Genomic DNA, 20,669 nt, shown 5'->3' on the forward strand with positions numbered 1-20,669 from the left:
TTACAAAGAAAAAAGGTTACATTTAAAAAGTTAACAGGTCACTTAGGAAGAAATGCAACAGTGCCTCAGTGAAATCTGGTTTTAAAGCACATGACCTATCACATAGCTTTCAGCCCTGCACAGGCATAGGGATATTATGCACTGGGTTATGGGAAATTTTACTGTTAAAGATAAGACTCTTCTATGCTATATGCTAGTATGTACCTGCAAGGGAACTAGGATTTCTTGAAACAAGTTCTGAAAATGCAATTTAAATTTTAAAGTGTAAATCCCAGAAAGCAATTCAAATTAAGCAATTCTAAAGACTAAATAAAATTAAAGGCACATGCACTTTCTTCCCCACTGTTCCCAACCATTGTTACAGGCATATCTCAATTCTCAACATACATGATACCAAAGTCACTGGGTGCCAGTACAAAGGAGGTCTCCAGGACACTAGTTTTGTGCTGCGTGCACTTGGCAACTCTCTGAGGTCTAATCTACCCCTCTCTAGCCCAACTTCACATCTGCTGCTGCAGGGACGAGAGGTTGGGCAGTAGGGACAATCCTACCTGCTTCCACAGGAGAAAGGCATGGGTCATGCTCTCCTTTTCTTCTGAGTATTCCCTTCTCACCCCAGCAAAGACCAAAAGCAAAGTATTTGTAGATCACTGGGCAAGAGAAAAAATTTGTTGAAGTGGTTCAACACTCCTCATGTAGGGAAGAAGAGGAATATATCTCAGCACCGATTTGTATTCAGTCTGCAGGAAGATACTTCAGCCCCTCAGGAAGATTAGATCAGTGAGAAGATCACAGTAAGTACCTGAGCACTGAGATAACGCAGCCCCAAACCCAAAAGATATACTATTAGTAAAGCAAGTTTCTTAACTCACCATATTTTCGTTGGCATCAAGACTGCAAAAGATTAAAATGATACCACCTCTCCCTACCACAGCATCATCTGTTTTTTTCAGGCATCTACCACAAACCCTCTTCTCTACTCTGTCCTTGAGATCTGATACCAGTAACTTTATCTGTCAAGCTTTTTGGGGTAAACCACACAGGGCCTCAACATGAAATGTTCAATCATTTGTTAGAAGCATAATCATAAAGAAAGGCTCGTCTTTTCTTCTTCAGATAAACCCACAGGTCACATTCCAGTTTTTATACTGGTGAAACAACCAGCTGTGAACATGTGGGATAAATGAAGGAGGAATTATTAGTGACAAGCAGCAACTGACCATATGAAATCCAACACTCAGTGTCTGAAGGTCTACATTCAAACGTGGTTAAGACCTTACCAGGTTAACTTAAATCAGACTTTGATGGGAAGGGCAGAAATAGCATCAGTCAGCAAACCTGTATGCTTGGGCCTAAAGTGCTTCATTTCTGCTGTCCAGATACAGCAGGACTGAAATGAAGGTGAACTCAAATGACCTTCACAGCTCAAAACCCATCAAAATACATGCAAGAACCTGGTCATCAAGGGAATGGCAGAAATTCACTAGTATCAGCTCCTAGTCTTTCAGACTGCCAGCTGCAAAATGTCATACCACTAAATCATACCACCAAATATGGAAAATAAACACGTTCAATAAGAAGCAATGAATTGCATCTTTTGAATTCCCACAGTCTATCTAAGGAGACAGACAAAGGGAAGAGCAAAGCATGAGTACAGCATAACTGTCTAATTCAAGTGGCAACACATCATATATTTGCAGGCCATCGGAACATTATTATATCTGTTCCTATTGTAAAATTTCTAGCACACTAGAAATCCATTAGCAGTGATGTTCTGGCAAACCACCAAAGAGAAATACATCCTCTTATACCAAAAAAGAAATTAAGATCAAAGAATGATTATGGATAAGTACAGGCTAAAGATCAGCAAGCTCACCCAGAAAATATATTGTAATGTAAGATTTAACAATTCTCGCAAAAAAGAAAAAGACAAAAGAAACCCTCTAACTTTGTACCAAAGCAAAGGCTGTGCATATATAAATTAAAAGCTCCAGCCACCATTTTTCATTAACACTGGAAATGTATTTATATTAATCTCTTTAGCTAGACTTGGCAGTGTCTTTACAGTATCATATTCTTCTTGATCTTGCAGTTTCTCTGTAGCTTCACGTTTCGTGATTTCCACTTACTCATGAGCTAAACTTACCAGAGTGAAGTACAATAAACCAGATTTACTCCTCGGCTAATTTTGAGGAATTTTCCTCTGTAATCAAATTGGCCATTTACATAGGCAGAAATGTATTGATAATCTGATGCCTTTGGATGGATTCCCATTTCTGTAGTCAGTGGGAGAATTCCTTTGCTTCTTACAATTAAGTAAAAACAGAGGTGATGCTAAAACACATGGCAACATAACAAAAAGTTCTTTGTCTCTTCAATGATACTTAGAAATAGCTGGGGTTTTAGGAAGTAGAGATATATCTGAATTTTCTTATTTCTCTGCTCTGAAAACATGCATAACTCCATTATAGAAACATTACGTCAAGTTCATTTTTTCTCCTTTTCCCTCAGCATAACTTCATTGACGACTATCAAAATTTGACAGACCAAATGGAAAGTGTGATTCATTATAAGAGTAATAATAAGCAGAGAGACAATTATAATTTTACTGTCGCCGCCAAGGCTGTCTCTGTGAAAGGAAGGTTGAATGGGTGCCACAATGAGTACCACATTTACAGTGAGAAATGGCACAGTTTTGCTCTAACTGAACTGTTTTGTGGAGAGAAAATCTTCTCTCCACAAGAGAGAAGATGTGCTTTTCTGGCTGGCTGGCTTAGGCAAAACAGTGGATTCCAAAAATTCACAATCTTCAAAAAGACAGGGTGATTTTTTTTCTTTTAAAATGATATATTAAGTAATCTCTACAATGATTTAGAGTCTCAGAACTGACACTACAGTATATTTGATAACACACAACCACAGGCTTAAAATCTCTCATGCGCTTTGGACATAAATGCTTTTGTTTTGTTCTTCTGAAGCAAATCTCACATACTTGATATTTAGGCCAATCTGCAGTATGTCGTCAGGAGGGGGTTTACTTTAGGGGATGAGTACATCCTGTACGTTCGTAACTCTTCCTGTACATTTACATCCTCCCCAATAGATTCTTTGGCAAGAACAAGGAGATCAGATATGAGGTAAACAACACTCGATAAAAATAAATTTGGCTATTAAAAAGCTGGATTTTAAGTGGTTTTATTTCTTTGGGGAAAAGAGGCAAGAAAGATCAAGAGCAAAAACATTTTTTTAATTGACCTTTTACATCTCAAAAAAGGGCAGAAGCCCAATTTAGAAGAAATATCTCTTTGTAGGTCATCTTTAATAAAAGTACAAGATGATTCTTCTCCTTCATCTCACTGTGTATCACACCAAATGACAGCATTTCATTTCCTTTGGGATGGCAGAAATAAAGTAAATGGAACAGAATGAGGACACATGATAAATACCCTCTAACATTGTTTTGTCATTTTTTTTTTTAAAGAAATAGAACTATTATCATACAACCAGTCCTTCAGTCAACTGATAAAGGGATCTTTTCTGGCCTACAAGAATTTATTTGTATTTTATGGTAATGCAGGCAGATTCCATACTTCTTGGTTAAAACACTTGAAAAGAAACAGAAAAGGGGTTAAAAAAAAAAAAGTTCTTTTCAATAATGTACCATAAAACATGGCTCAGTGTTTCTGTTAGGATTATCTGATGGTACATTTCATTAAACAACTTCTTAATATATTTGTGCAATGTAAATTATTCCGTATTCCCATAAAACACAGATTTTAATGCCCTATTTGATGAACAGTATAAATAAGGTATCTTTCATTGCTTGATTCATCTTCTACTATTTCATAATGGAACTTGGACAATAAAGAACTAAACCTAAATAGGAAGCAATTAGGTATTTGAAGAATTTTAGAGACATACTGAGTTCTGTTTAAATTAGAAGATTATTTAAAAGGAAAATCTGATTATTGAATAATTGAAAAAAACAGGGAATTAGATGGGGCATTACAGAAGCATCACAGTAACACAGAATCACAGACTAAAGTCCGAAGGCCTGGAAAGTATCAAAAGAGTCCAGCTGTTTGAATTGAGAGAGGATCAGGTTATAGCCAAGCCAACCCTGATCTACAGTACGTCAACAGAATAAGAGTATCTTTGGGTTATATGCAAGAAGGGAAAGGTTTACCAGTAGGATACTTGCTATCAAAAGGAACTTTTAACACACCTGTCTACGATTCAGAAGCATCCTCCTTGGGGGATACCCTCTGACAAAAGGCAACGAGCCTGACTCAGCCCAGGGTGCCACGGTGTGCTGTGGCACCAGTGGGACAGGACACAAACCCCAAGGGGTAAGCAGTGCGTCTGGCTTCTTTGGCCACAGCACCCCTGACAAAAGGGAAAGAGGGCCACGGGCAGGATCAGTAGTTTCCTACCAGAGTTGCATTTGCTAATTGGTGCTCCAGGATTTGGAAACCTGATTTTTGCTTGTGTTTTGGAAGAGGAAAGAAGTCTCCCCATAGGGAGGGTTCATTACACTGGGTGCGCTTCTCATGCTAATACAGCCGGGAAGAGAATCGGAGCAACATGTGCAAAGCCTTTCAAACCAAAGTGCAGAATTTGCTTTGTTTGTGGTTTTCTTCAAGGAAACAAACTTTCTGTACTAAGATGCCACAACTGTCTGTAAATGAGGTTTTACCCACTAGCAGGTCCCAACCAAGTGAAAATAATTACATTAAAGACTACACGCCATGCAGAAAGTCTGTCGAAAGAAGCCTGTTTCCAGCCACCGAGCGAGGGAATGTGAGCACACCCGTCTTGAACCTTACTAGCAAAACGCATTAAAAAACGCTACATAAATCTCACACAACCAAAGAAACAAATGGCTGTAGACTTCATAGGTAGCACCTTATCTCTGTAACAGATACTGCAAAGAAAGCAAACGAGTCCATTGCTTTGACACAACAGAGTTTGTGTGCACAAGTCCAGCACTGTTATTTGCCAGGTAAGATGTTCCACATGTTAACAACATACTGTTTTAATACCGCCTGTTGATTCAGTCTCTGGACCAAACACACATTTCTTAAGTAGAACCACTATCCTAAGCAGAAGAGGGTTGAATAACCTATTCTTCATGTCAAGATCTTGAGGAATTAAAGACCATGAGTTTGTACACTGATGGCTATTCAGCCATCCATTAGGTCCTCCGATTCCCCCCGGAAAGCCTAATAATTTCTACTAATTTCATTCTCCATATCTTCATTTCTAGCTCCATGCATCACTTGACTCCTTGTCTAGAAAAGGGGATTCCAATTCATTTCACTGCTTAGCTGAGGGAAGTATTTAAGCCCCAAGCTAAAAGGCCCACAGCACTTCCTCTGATTCTATAACTGCTATTTTTAATGCACACATACAGAAGGTCATGATGTCAAAGGAGCTCTCAAGGAGAAAGTAAAAAACAGGGGAGAGTGGCTGGACAACACAGGGAGAGGCATATGAAGGGAACTGTATCAGCAGAAAGGCTGCTGACTCATGGGGGAGATGCCCTGTAAATGACAGCATAGAAAATACCTGCTATTCACATTCCAGTTCATGCATTTTCCTGTTTACTATCCTCTTCATATGTCTTATTCTGACTAGTATTCATATGTAACAATTCATAGGACAGTAGTAGTGTTGTAGCCACAGTGGTCTGAGAATCTAAGTAACAGAACGTAAATAAGAAAAGATAATCGCTTTTATTAGACCAACTTCTATGGCTGTTGCTTGCTTTTGTAAACACAAATCTTATTCTAGCTATTAAACCATAACCAAAAATAGAAATAGTTGGAAAGATCAATGGTTTGTTTTGTATTATTTACAGAAGTGGCAGTAATGTATATACAATCCAAACATTCAAGTAAAAACGCTGGTGCCCAAACTAATGTTAGCATATGAGGATATAATTCCATTTCAACAGTAAATCCAGAAATTACACTTTGACTATCATAGTCACTTTGTAAAGGCTAAATCAAAAATACAATTAATTTTTCTTTTAAAATGACAGAATCATAGAATGGTTTGGGCTGGAAGGGACCTTAAAGATCATCTAGTTCCAACCCCCCTGCCATGGCCAGGGACACCTTCCACTAGACCAGGTTGCTCAAAGGCATAATGGCTAGAGGTAATTTGATTGTTAAAGTTACTGCCACTTGGAGATACTCAGCACTTAGAAGATAAATTCATAGGCACTGAAACATGATAAGCAATTTTATTCTTTCCCTAGTTTAAGCCATTTTACTTTAAAGAAGATGCTAAATATAGCACATGATTGATCTGTACATATGAGGTATCTCTGTATATGTGTGTGTAAGATATATAGCTCCTAAATGATCTGGTAATCTAAGGAACATCATCAAGAAAGAAAAACATTATAGCAATAGAATTATAATATCTCTCCAGAATAACTAACCATTTTCTTCCTACGCATACACTCACAAATACACAGTAATACATTTTCTATAATTATTTTTGTGTCAAAAAAATCCAGACCATGGAAACACAATTTACTCAGTGCTGATAATCCCATATGTTTTAATTACTCTACTATAAACCAACAAATATTGCTTTCAATGAATGCAATTACCTAAAAGCAGTAAAGTAATTCTTTATCACATACATTGAGAGGAAAACAAAGGACTGGCCTTTTCAGAAACTTTTTTTAATGGGCCAGGAAAGTATCTTACGAGAGGATGCACAGATTTTGTATACACATATAAATGTTTTCAAATGCTATTTTTCTTAGAAGTCATGAACCATTGAGCTTTAAGTGGTGTTTCAGAAACATCAGGGAATTCTCTCGCAGGTGATTAGAACTACCTTACAGTGGCACATTTGGAAATAATAGATCATGAAACAAACTACCTTTTTTGTTCTCATTTTATCCAGAATGCCAATTAAGCACTTGCAATCATTTCACAGACATCACTTAAACTTCCCATATCCCCATCCAACCAAAGTCAACGGCAAACTTGTGTTGATTTCAACAGCCCTTACCAGTAGCTGGTACGAAATCAACAAAAAATCTATTGACAATAATCGAGGAGTAATCGTAACAGAAATTTGTTAACTTAAAACTAAATTATAATATTAAAAAATAAAATGTAATGGAGTTACCAAAAGCAATTTACCCTTTCCAAAAGAAGTCTTAAGCATAACAGAACATTATACAAAACAAATTAAAGGAAGGTAATAAACTTATTGATAATCAACATCGGTTTATGGAAAATTTTTCTTGTCAAAATAACCTGATATTTTTCTTGTACAGGATTACAAATTCAATAATAGTAATAGTGATGATATAATAAGATCAAAGAACTTAGTTCATATTCACTAAACAGTCAATTCTAAGCTTGGAAGAAGGACGTTTTTAAAAAATAAAAGAAAGAAAAAAAGAAAAAGAAAGAAGAAAGAAAAAGAAAAAAAAAAATCTTGGGAACTACGTAAAGAGGTATATCAATTAGAAATGGGAAAGTTGTGCTACCTTTATACGTAACTGCCAAAACGCAGTACTGAGCCTACAATTCAGCAAGGGTACTGATGAACTGGGGAGGTCGGCAAAAAGGCACAGAAATTATTAAAGGACTTAAAAGATGCCATTTTATCAAAGATCCAGGAGCTCCCCCTATTTTATAACAAAAAGAAGGCAGATATGCTATACGTTCCAAGGTGGGAGGAAAACTCAATGCTACAGGGCTTTTTCAGTCTAAAACTAATGTTCAAACTTTTATCAGTGAGGGTAATTAACTATTCAAACAATTTATATTTTAACAAATTCTTCATTCCCATACTTCTTCAACACAAAACTGAAAAAAAAAAACCACAAAAGGCAGGAACTCTTAGCAATTAGTGATGATGCTACACAGGTCTAACTGCGTAACTCCGGGCATTCTCCCTAGCCTCAGGATACGTTTAGTGATACACTAGTAAAACTTTGAATTCTTGTCTTATCTTTCTTTGTCTTTTAGCCCCAAAAAAATTAGTTGGCAGAAATCTCTGTAGAACTGACTTTTTTCATTAAAGATAAAAAAACCTATAAGCCATTCAAAAACAGTTTGTACAAAATATGTATTAGCAAAGCGTGCTAACACAAACGGAAGTACAGAATAATTGCCTCCCAGAAAACAAAATCAACCTCTGAAATTAAGCAACAATATCATGGAGAAAGTGTTCCCTAAGTCTGGTTTGCGATTATGACCATACTAATTTTTCCATCACAGACTGGGAGGGGGAAAGAATGACTTTGCAAAACGGGGTTATGAAAGAACAAGCCTGTTGAGTCAGCTGGACTTCTGATCACAGGGCACATGATAAACCTCACTTAACAAATAATTAAAAAATAGTGCATAACATGATTCAGTACCTCATTCAGAATACCTGAACCCAGTCTGTATCGTGCTACCTGTAAATTGGCACTAAATATTACAATTAAATTTTCAGGGCACTCTCATACGGTGCAAAAAAAGGCATTATTTTAAGTAAGAATCAATTACCAAAATGTGATCGTACCCAAGTGGGGCTCCTGAGCCTGCATGCACAGGGTATGAATAAGAAAAGTGAACAGAGCTTGAATTCCCTTGATCCCAATAAATTTCAGCTGCTAGTGAGAACAATTGGGACTGTGTGCAGCCAAGGCATTCATTAAAATAACTAATAAGGGATGGAGTTGGACTTCAGGGAGACCCAAAACAGCTTAAAGGAAGAGCTGCTCCTCCTCAGGTTTGATCTGACCATCGCTTACCACATCCAGTTAGCCAGTCACCGGGAGTCATTACAAGAGTAATGGAGATCATAAAGCACAGAGTACTTTTAGAGCAGGAATGGCAGATGGGTCCTCTTCCACCCAGCAGCACAACCCAGCAGGTCACATCACATCACGTGGAGTCCCTCAACCGCACGCCCGTCCTGCAGCTGACCAGGAGGAGCATGAGACTCACGGGGGCAACACGGGAGAAAGACTTACCAGAAATTATAATAGTCAGAAGCAGTGTAACTGCATTTTTTAAACCACGTCAGGAAGCTAATCCTTTTGAATTCCACACAGCCAAATGTTTATGATTTAGAGCAAATTTAGGAATATGTTTTTCATTTACAGCTTACATGACACATTGATATTAGTGTTGGAGACCATTTGCCAAGAGAAATTACACGCAAGGTTTCAGCAGTTTGTCTCATGAAAAAGCTGGCACTTGTCTGTCAAGCTGCCTTTTATTTTGCTTCTGTTTTCAGGTTTTTTTGATTAAGTTTATGATCTGATTCTGTAAGGTTTGCAAAACCCTAGTTAAAAGACAATCCTAATAAACATTCCCCACAAGGCATGAGGAATGTCTGTATCCTTCTCAGCAGAAGCTGCAGAAACCATTCAGTGGCAAGGCAAAATAATTAATTCCTGGAGTGCCAGGAACCTTCCAGTATCACTAACCAGAAATAATTTAAATTAAGACTGAAATATACAAAATACCTATCAGTATTTTCTGAAGAAGCTTCTTTGGTTTTGCCTACCTTTTGATAAACTACGAGAAAAGGGGATTTATTTTCCACATAGAGAATAGAGTGATTGCAGAGTTTATAAAAATTGCCTCATTTGAAATCTTTCAGCCTTCTGAACATCATTGATCATCATGACCATCAATTTATACAGTCTTGGTACTCCTCCAGAATACGGTCAGGCGCTCGATGGGAACAGAAGATGTGTGAGCTTTGTAAAGAGGGTAGGGTTTCTGAACATGTCTTGCCCAGCCTACTACTTCTTTATACATTATTTTCCACACATGGAGCACACAGGAATTAAATTTGTGTTGCAAGAAGAGAAAACAGGTGGTGATTATGCTCCATCCTAGTGACTGAGTGCCAGTTGGAAGGACACAGCAGTCCTGAAGTGCTGAATGTAAGCTTGAAATCCTTAGTTATGCTCATGACTCTTCAGAGCATTTCTCCATCACCACAAACCAGGGGATCTCATGCTATGGATTTGTTCACTCTTACCAAAAAAGCCATGATCAGGAAGGACTCTTCTCATTGTTGTACCATGAGGAGCTGCAGCACGTGCGGGCGGCCAGACGCTCCAGGGAGCCTTCTGAAGGCCACGAGCCCCCTCAGCAGAGCACCCGGTGTGCACGCTGCACCTCAGTTCAGACTCAGGCTCTAGAAATGCTCTCTGCCCATCTCCATGACAGGAGACACCAGAGCCCTTGTATGAAGGATGATGCTGCAGCAAGGAAGGACCATGATCATCTTTCTTGCCTGTCACGGCTACCACGAAGCCAACCTGGGGTGGTTACCCTCTGCCAGGGCCTGTCCACACTTCAGACAAGCACAGATACTGTAGTTTCTGTAGTTTGTAGATACAAACTTGCAGCGTGCTCCTTCCCAGTCCAACCCCATGATCACAGCTTCCTTTGGCCCATTCTGCCATTAGGTCTCTGCTACTTCACAAGCAGATGGACATGCCCTGGCCCAGGTCCCTGCAGAGAAATCCACATGGTCCGCAGGAGCAAAAGGGCCTCAAAGAGGCTTTCGGAAACATGCCCCATTTCCTGGTGAGCTCTGCTGTTTAATTGTGCAATTACAACCCAAGTTGAGGGTGTAAATGGTCACATGGCTACATTTAAGAAGAAATATCCTGCATGAAAAGAGAAATAGCCATTTGCTGAGCCACAGATGCTATGGCAGTATTAAAAACTTCAAGGGGAAGGAATTTAAATAAATAAATAAATAAATAAATGAGCACACTTAATTGCTATGCAACCCCAGCGCAGTTCTGGGTTGAGGGCCAGCGCTGCAGGCGTGCCGAAGGAGGGAAGGCTGCGAGCAGCCCCTGCCTGTGCGGCCCAGTGGTCAGGCCCCAGGTTTGCTAAAGCTGAAGGCAGCATTGACAAAGATGGCCACAGAAAACAGCTCCATTAGATGCAGTTCTGAAGGCATAAGGATACCAAGGCAAGGGATTCATAAACACACCGATGCAACTAATGCATCCCTAACCTTTGCCTAAGGGATTGAACCTTTTAAAAATACAGCTGATTTGATCTGAAAGCTCCTTTGTAAATACTTCAGCCAGTTGAACAGACAAAAAAAAGTTAAAAAAGAAACACTGTATCTTCAAAAAAGCTTACTGTAGAGACACTATGGCAACTCAAGGGGAAAAAGGAAGAGAAAGAATGGTGATGTATGTGGAGAAAACACCACCACTGGAAAAAAAGGAAATGACATTGTCATTATATCAGCTTTTTATTATTTTTTTTATTATCATTCAAGGTAATGTTTCAGTGTACCTCACATCTGCATTTAATGTGAACATCACATTCAAAACTGGCTGAGATCCAAAATGAGCAAGCAGAAAGCATGAGGATTTCAATATTAAATTAAACTGCCACCCTGTAATGCCAACTAGAAAATTATTTTTCCTTCCTCTCACTTGCATCCAGGACTGGCACAACATCCCATCCTGGGCCTCAGTTTTCCTCATGTCTGAAATGTCAGCATAGGCTCTGCTTTCTGATTCCCCTGCCCACCTCTTGTATCTTCCCAGCTTGTTTCGTTGCAAGACATCAGCCTTCGGTGACAGGCCACTGTTGCGAGAGGTGGCAGAGGAAGGGACTGGGAAAGGAAAGTTGCTACAGCTAACACCCAGATTCACTAGCAGCATCTCCTTTGCTGAAGTGAAGAGATAAAACAGAGGATATCAGGCAATGGGGGAAGAGAGACAAGTAGGAGACCATAAACATTTCTGCCAGCCTCAACTGTCAGTGTACAAAAAGTTGTCAAGAAAAAGGTTGAGAGAAAAACAAGAAAGTTGTGTAGTATATATCAAGATGGCAGAGGGGACAATTATTCCTGGTGGAAAAAGAAAAGAAAGAAGCATGTGACTCTTTAGAGAACTAAGTAAGAAAACAGATGGAAAATATACAAACACAACAGAATACGAAATACAAACGGGTACATAACCTGGGGATGTATAACAAAGCACAAGCAAATGCAGCGGAGGAAACAGAGAAACTGATTGTCAGATTAAAAAATGGATTTGAAGAGAATAGAGAAAATAATGCCCACAAAGAAAGCAGCAAACGAAGAAAATCTATTTGTAGACAGACATTAGGGAGCAGGGGTATATTTTAGTTTCTGATTTTTTTAAAGCTCTCTGTTTGCTACTACAGTTTTAATTTTGAACTTTTTTCTTCCATAAGTTGGGGAACCATACAGATGCGTGAACACTTTCACTGTGACTGTCCACCACTGACATTGGAACTAGAGATGATGCTCAGATATATTCAGATGTACAAGTCATACACACCAACCATTAAACAACAGGGAGACTGCAAGAAAGGAGACTGACAAAGGCAGGGAGAGTCCACCCTTTCTGACAACCTATGTATTTTAAATTATTTTTCCCCTCTCTGTCCCCCATACTTCCTTTAACATTCCTCAAATGTATGTTATGCATAAGAGCTAATTTTACCACAGAGGCCTGCTTCAGCATGCTTTTGATATTAGCAGAGGTTCAGTTATAAATACTAAGCTGATATTTTTTCCAGAGGAAAACTAAAATCTTGAACCTTGCTCTTTTCAAGCATTCAACTACTTTTCAATTATAAAGCTACTGTGGGCTAAATTTGCAAACCACTCCTCAGAAAAATCAGTGCTTTTCTCTCAGGAACCTTAGAAAATACATACAGAATATAATATGGAGAGTAAGAACTAGAAGAGAATAAAAATGTATACAGCCTTCTGAATAGAACAGATTTGTTCACAGGAATAATAATTAAGAATACATTTTAAATGTTGCTCCGGCATACTTGGCCATCTTTTTACTTGATGATCTGCAAATGCTATTTCAGGGGCAGTTTAAATGTTGATTTAAATATCATGATAGAAGCCAAACATCTTAATTTCCTTGCAGCCTTCTTGTTTTCATTTTGCACAATTTGTGATAGGACTTTTTTCACATTATAAAAAGCATAGCTCCTCAGGAAAAGTTCATATTTAAATTGGATTCTAGCACTCCTAAGAACAGTAAGGACATATTTTCACAGTCTTACTGATACAAATACTGGTCTAATATCATTAAAGACAACAAAAGAATGACATAAAAATAGGATCCCGCTCAAAGCAAATCAAATTTTAAACATAAGTGTTTGCGTGTCTGTGGTTATATGTATATGTACATGTGTCTAAACAAAAAATCCACCTACAGAAAACTGCTGCAGTTCATAAAATCACATCCTTAACTTGTCTTTTCATATACCATTAGTAAATGTGTTTACTTTTATTACGATGACCTGAAATTCATACTACAAGGAAAATCCTGACCTTTAAGAAACTAACTGTGACCACACCCTTAATCTGCCACCCAAAATAAAATCACGTTTGTGCAACCTACTCTCAGCAAGGTATAAATATGTATACAAAAACTGCTATTTCCAACAAACACTGCAATGTTGTCAACTTGGTGCTTTTAAGCAGGAAATTCTTCCTCTAGAATTCTTTTAAAATGCATTTGTTATAAGATCATACTTCTAAACCAGCCTCTTTCCCTCTCCTTCCGGCAGCGCAGTGTCTCTGCCGTCTGTAACCAGAAAGGATTCACATGTGTTTTTTAACTCATGTCAGTGCACATAAAGAAATTGCCACTGTTTAAAATGTGTTTACAAGTGAAAAAAAACCTGAAATTTGGATGGCTCCCATTGCAACCTGAACAGTTCATCTTTATAGCAGAAAAACTTGTAGCAATTGAGCACCGAACCACACAACATTGTGTTCAATTCTTAGGAGCTGAATTACTTAACAAAGCATTTCTATTTACTATATTATTTATTCTCTTTTCACTTCAGAGCAGAAAAGCAAAGCGATTTCTATTTTAAAACAGCTGTGCTAAAAAGCTACTTCAAAAACTCATTACTGAAAGAAACATACCAGATTTTGCTTTAAGTTTACTATTGTTCAATCTTTCCTCATAGACTAAAGTTCATAGTGTGCTATCGCCTTATAATGCTTCTCTGTTCCCGAATGACTGTAAATGCATCCAGAGAAACTTCATTCCCAACTATCCATCTCATTCTTTTTTGAGGATTAGCTGTAGTGTAATTGCTGTATCTCCAGTACTTTACACTTGGTTATTAAAATGCTAACGGCTACCAGTTTTCAGCAGCTCCACCTTTTAATATCCAAGGAGGCTCTGCATGAGTAGAGTAATTTGCCTTTATGGTAAACTGAAAGACAGCAAATGAAATTATAACACTAAAACGTTAGTTACACTGCAATAGCTACTAAGTAGTAACAATGGGAATATCAAAGCCTACAACTGTACTTGAGAAAATAACAAAAGAACTTAAAATATACTACTGCAGACAAACTCAATACCTAGAAATAGCATTTGTGCTATAATACAGCCTCTAAAGCCTCCATTGAAAAATTATATTTAACTGGCACCGGGTCTTGAAAAAATGTAGAGTAAGATACAGTCATTACTTACTGGTTTAGCGTCACATCTAGGATAAAAGATGATCCAAAAGCATCAACCTGGAAGCTGGCTCGAGCAATGTGGGTAGACTGCAATATTGAAAAGACCGGAATTAGTATTCAGCTACAACAAAACATATCGCACAGGTTTGTGAACACATCAAGTAAATATATTTACTAATTAACAATATGCCATTAACAAAAAAAATTGCATTGAAATGTATAAAGCAGTCTATGATAATGAATAAGAGATCTGCTTTCTGAATCTATGAGGCTTATTCAAGAATTCCCAACAACACAACCCGTGACTGGGAGGCTCTGCCTTAGTAACCCCGCCATCTTAACCCATCCACACCGTAGGAAACGGCTCTTTTCTTTGAACTTCCATCCTGGGCAAAACCCTGAGCAAACTAAGTGGAAAACTTCCCCCGGCTAATGTGTTACTTGTTCCTTAACCTGACTCTGGACACAGACCAGTGGAGAACAGCTGAGACGTTATGGGTTTGGTCAGACTGCGATACACTCACAAATCTCACCAACATTACCTGAAAGAAACTGCTCATTCAGACGGACTCTCATTTAAGCCCATATAGTGAGGTGATAGCAATGGGCTAAAATCAGTTTAGTTGCATTTTCTGCAAAGCTCTGACTCACCACCCTGTAACCCATCTCCTCAAAAAGGCTCCCAAAACTCCAACCCCCTGAGCAGTCACTAAAACCAAAGAAAAATGGGTACTAGAGAAACATGTTTCTTTCTTTCTCTCTTTGCCATGTATTTTCCCAAATTAATTGCTTTCATTCAGTCCTACAGAGAACAAACATGGGAATACTTTGTAACTCACAATCTGCCAGAAATAGAGTATTTATTCTAGTAGTAGTGGAAGAAAACCCTCAGCTACCCAATAGAAATGCAACAGTTGTTTCTAGACCTGAAAACTCCCAAGAAATGGAACAGCCATGTTATTTAACTAATTAATAAGAAAAGCTACTTTCAGACTTTTTGAAACAGTTTCAACTTTGTTCTTATTTTCTTTCCATTGAAATCTGCACATTAAGATTTGAAGCATGTAGACAGAGGAATCTAAGAGGAAACACTGAAGGACCACTTACAACTCTAAACTACACTTCCCTAAATAAATACAATACAGGATAGTACAACTGTAACAAATGATTTATTGAAAACTCCGGGAAACACAGGACAGGATGGGATAATGTGAATCATCAAATTCACTCTCTCTAAAACTACTGGCAGGCTTTCAATACGCATTAAATCCAGAAGAGTTGAGAACACCAGTTTCCCTGGAAAAGAACAGCAACAAAGAAACAGAAAGTTGAGGGAATCATGACTTTTTAATTACATTTTTTAGTTGCCCTACAGCAGAATTTTCTTTTTATGCCTACATATATAATCATGAGTATTAATAAATACAAAAGACAACAACCATGAATACATATTTACAAAGAGTTGATTCCGTTAAAAAAAAAAAAGTCAAGACAGCTTCTCTTATCAGAGGATGCTCAGGCTGAGTGCCCTCTATAAAAATGCCTAGCTGTGCCACTGCAGTGAATCTGCACGCAAAATTGCGTGATGAGAAATTCCAGATATTTACATTACCGTTTAGAAGGATAAAGTATTAACTGGAAAGCTTCTTAGAAGGCCTCTCAGTAGATACAATTCACAGAGTCAGATATCCCTGTCAGCTACCCCCATTACATCTAACCTGCTTTGTAACACAGGCCACAGGTCTTCACTAAGTGGTTCTTGTAACTTCTGGATGATTTAAGAGCATCTCTTTTGAACAAATGTATCATCCTTGACCAACTAACTGAATATATAACACATAGTTTACCTTATCTGGGTAAATAATTTCAGTGATTAATTACCATCAATATTAAAAGCCTACTTCCTAGCCAAAAAAGCCTAAAAAAAAAAAGGCAGTAATTCAGTAATTTCCTCACATCACCCATTTTGATCCCTTTGTGAAATTACGGGAGTCAAGCTAGTGCCAAACGGCCCGTGACACAGCCGGCTGGTACCTGTAAGGCGACGATGGACACCCACAGCACGTACAGCCACCCACACGTAGGGCCGCCATTTAGCTGCTTCTGGCCTGCAGCAGCTACCACAAACACAGCAAAAACAACCATCAACAGATTATCACATTAGCATTGGCATTTCTTTTCCAACTTTCAAGCAGCAGAGTTTGCTTTGAATGATTTTTAAATTCCACCTTCTCTTGCTAGATGTGAATTTTTAGGCTGCTGCTTATAAACAGGATGTGACAGGCCAAGAACCGAGTAAGGTACTAGGGGCCAGCGCGACTTCTGTCATTCCCTTGTTCCACTGCAGCACGTTTGCCAACCTTAACTAACCTTCATTTAACTACCTGCACCGCAACAACCACTTTCTGATCAAAGGAGTAATGGCAGCCCAGCTGTTTGCTTTTCATCATTACATTATTAAATGCAAAGAACGTTCTACAGCACTTTATTATTTCTGTTTGTTAACAACATAGCTACATAGGCCATCATTTAGATCTGTATACACAGTATAACCAAGTCTTCTATATGACCATATGCTGGTACCAAAAGACAATTCATCAGTAAGGAAGAATATAAAAAGCCTAACTTAAATTTCTAAATGTAGCATTTGTCATTAAAATGTATTCACCTCATACACTGTAAGAGCAAAAATGACTAGGGGTTGTTTTGTTTGGATTGGTTTGGTTTGGCTTTTAACTGCTAGGTATATTGCATCATATTGATTTGGTCTGGGAAATTTCCTCCCTTGAACCTGTCTCTAAGATAAACAATTACAAGGCTAATGTATTTCTGAGGTGACCCTGGACACAGTTATTCCCTGACAGAAGCTGTTAATGTGGATTTAAGGGAGAAAATGCCTATTAATAAATTAAGATGAAAAACATTATGCAGATGTAACCGCCCCCAAGACAAGTGGTGCAAACCCAGGAAGCTCACCATTAAGTTTAAGCTCCAGTGCAATCAAGCGTACCTCAAGTGTATCTCAAACGTACTAAGATACCAAGATGCTCATTTTGGATAGCCAGACAAACTCAGCCCTTTCCAGAAATTGCAGCCCTTCCAGATTCAAAGAATCCTTCAACCCTGATAGGTGGTTGTAACACACTGCAACACTGCGCAGCGTGGGCTGCTGCCGAAAACAGGCAGTTCTGCCCCATCCTGGCCACGTGTTCCCACCTGCTCTCCCTTGTCGGCTCCTGTGACCGCCCAGAAAGTCAGATCAGCATCAGAAAATTAATTATTACTTGGAGCAGCTCTGTCTTCTGTCGGACAAATAAGCTGATCCAAATAAACTATACAGTCACACCATGAGTACATGCGATGGGAAGAAGCTGGAGGGGACATGCAAGAGAGAATGAAGAGGAAGACAGATTCCTCTTTTCAATGACAGCTAACAGATCTCATTCAGCGTAATAAAAAACTGCACCTTAAGAGTGCCAGCCACTACATTCTTTAGGATAACAATTCTTCTGAATATCTGGTTAAAAGCCACAAAATAAAGAAACGGATTTTAAAAAGTCTTGGCTCTACATTATTTTTAAGCATATCTGCCTGCCTGCTCAGTGAATAGGTAAAATGGCCAGCTGAAAGGGAAGCTTAAATTCATAGACATATGTCAATAAAAGAACACAAAGAAAGGAAATAAGTATTTATGCCATCTATACCATCTCATTCAAGCAGAAGTAACAAGAAAGACACCTGCAAAGGCTCCTCTAAACCACTGAAGCAAGACAATCAATTATGTCATTCGGTTCTCAAACCAAAGAACTTTCTCAGAAAATTCGAGGCTTTTTCAACAACCATAGATGTGACACATCAACGGCTGACAACTGAGTCAAAAAAGGGAGTTCTTGGAGACCAGGAGAGATACACTCAATGCAGAACATGAACAAGGGCCAGGAAAGGAGGATCCAACAACTTAATGGAAGAGCGCAGTGCCCGTGCATCCGAAACAATCAAAAAGTTCTGAAATTTTAATGTCATGCAGCTGAAGAAGGAAAATATCAATAACAACTCTGAAATTAGCTGCAGTACTTTCAGATGCAATTTCTACTGGCACATAAAGTGTACTACTCTGCAAGCCCCTCTATGGAAAATACTAAGCATCCCATGCATCCAATGCAACTATGGGAGAGCTAGCTTTTGTCAAAGATTGCAAAGTTTAAGCATCTCAGTGAATGTCTGGAAGGAATCAAAAGTAAATGGAGTGGAAAGGATTATTTCAAATCACTATGCACAAATGTATTTTACCTATAACAAATATTAAAAGCTTGAATCCTAGAAAAATAAAAGTGGTATGCAAACCTTCCTGCCAAACCAAGAGGGATGTGATTCCAATTATTTTAAATCACCTGCTCTATGCTTTAGGGATCACTGCAGTAACAGAGGAGATGGGCAATCAGTAGCAAGTACGACTCTTTATTATTACAAAGAAACACAACAGAATAATGATGATTTCTGATACAGTCCCTTCAGTACCCCTGCTGGGGATCAGCCTTCTCCAGAAAGCGGCACTGAAGAATGAGCATCTCCAAAGGGAATACACGTACATAAACTACAACCAATGTCTATCACTGCAGACCAATGGTGAACCTCATTGCACTGTACTGTAGGTAACCTTAAATATGTTTGGAAGACTTTCATTTCAAATAGGTCAAATATTTTAACCACCAGTGAAACACTTACAAGCTACTAATTTTCTTAATAATCAAACTAACAGGAATTTTGAAAGGAAATATTTTAGAAATTTTCCTCACATTGTGTATAATTAGTTGGGTGTTGAAAGCAGCATAGTAACATGATGACTAATATTTTTCCCCATTAAAATAAGAAAAAAGAGAATTAAAAATATATTGTGGTATAATGTGCAGTTCCTCATAATACATGTTTCTTACTTCTGAAGTATCCTGCATAAAGCATTTTGATGTTTTGCTGGAAGAGATAATAATAATTTCTATCAAAACAAAACAATGTCTTTAAAAAAAAAAGATGAGAAAATCCTATTTATATGCTTGCCCTTTGATGTAAGGAATTTTATATTTATGACTATTTATAGCATTGTGGTTTCTAATTAAAAGATTCTGATCAAATTTGTAGACTCAGAAGAAAAGCATCAAGAGAATCAAGAGAGACAATAATACAGAATGTTACAGCAAGAGAGAACGTAAAAGCTATGCTTCAGAGCTTGTAAGAACAATGAGGTTTTATAGCAGACACTCTGGGAGTCAGTCACATTTACAAAATAACAGATTCCTTAGACATTAATTTAATTTCCCCCCCACCCCACCCCGTTTAACAGGAGAACAGAAACGTCAGCTTGTTAACAATCCTTTAAGTATGTATGAAATGACTGTTTCTTAAGTTCAGTCAGGATGCAGATAAGTCCATGCGAAATGAAAATAAATACATTCATGAAATTAAATTAAAAAATATTAATCTTTTTATGTAGATTTATCTAAAAAGAATTTTAACTGTGGTTTTGAAAACAATAATAAATTTAAGCTACAGTGGAGGAAGACCGTGCTAATTAGCACATGTACACATTATAAAAGGACAATTTTCAGACTTAGGTGTGTTGTAATAAATCCAGAGTATATTGTTGCTGTACATAAAATAAAAGATTTGTTCAAAAACTTACTCTTCTACTTGCACTGGAAAGAAAAAAACAAACAAACAAAAAAAAACTTTGCTCAGAGACAAAATTCAGAAATTAACCTAGGTCTAATAATAAGAATAAATATCTCCAAGCCAAAGAATCACTTTTTTAAAATAAACAATAAAACATAAATGCAATATGACTTCCTCAGACCCTCCCTATTGCCATTTTCAAATGCCTCATTTTAATCAAAAGTTCAGTGTCACTGAACTGGATTCACATATCACAGCATATTAAAGAACTGCAAAATCTCTTTTTTAATTTCCCTAGCATTCTCAAAATATTTATAGGCACTCATTTACTATATTAATCATCATTATTTGCCATTTTTCATGCAAGCTCTCTCTTTTTATCCAATGCATAAATCTAAATATCTATGGGGCTTTCTTTAGGGGGAAAAAAAGTTATTGAATGAAAAAAAAACGCAGAATAGAATCATGGTTTGATGAAAAGGCTTTTACAGCTGCCTCTTTGGGGTACA

At 37.9% G+C, this 20,669-nt stretch overlaps 1 protein-coding gene across 14 annotated transcripts in view; it reads right to left on the bottom strand.

Annotated features, from left to right (window-relative positions):
* Positions 1–20,669, bottom strand: part of ADAM22 (ADAM metallopeptidase domain 22) — a 141,666-nt gene that overhangs the window by 108,720 nt on the left and 12,277 nt on the right. For all 14 annotated transcript variants that reach the window (XM_072854309.1, XM_072854307.1, XM_072854310.1 and 11 more), the window contains exon 3: positions 14,504–14,580. In XM_072854309.1, coding sequence (XP_072710410.1) covers positions 14,504–14,580 — 77 coding nt within the window. The remainder of the gene's footprint in view (positions 1–14,503; positions 14,581–20,669) is intronic.

Source organism: Ciconia boyciana, chromosome 2, assembly GCF_034638445.1.
Source record: "Ciconia boyciana chromosome 2, ASM3463844v1, whole genome shotgun sequence".
Taxonomy (NCBI): domain Eukaryota; kingdom Metazoa; phylum Chordata; class Aves; order Ciconiiformes; family Ciconiidae; genus Ciconia; species Ciconia boyciana.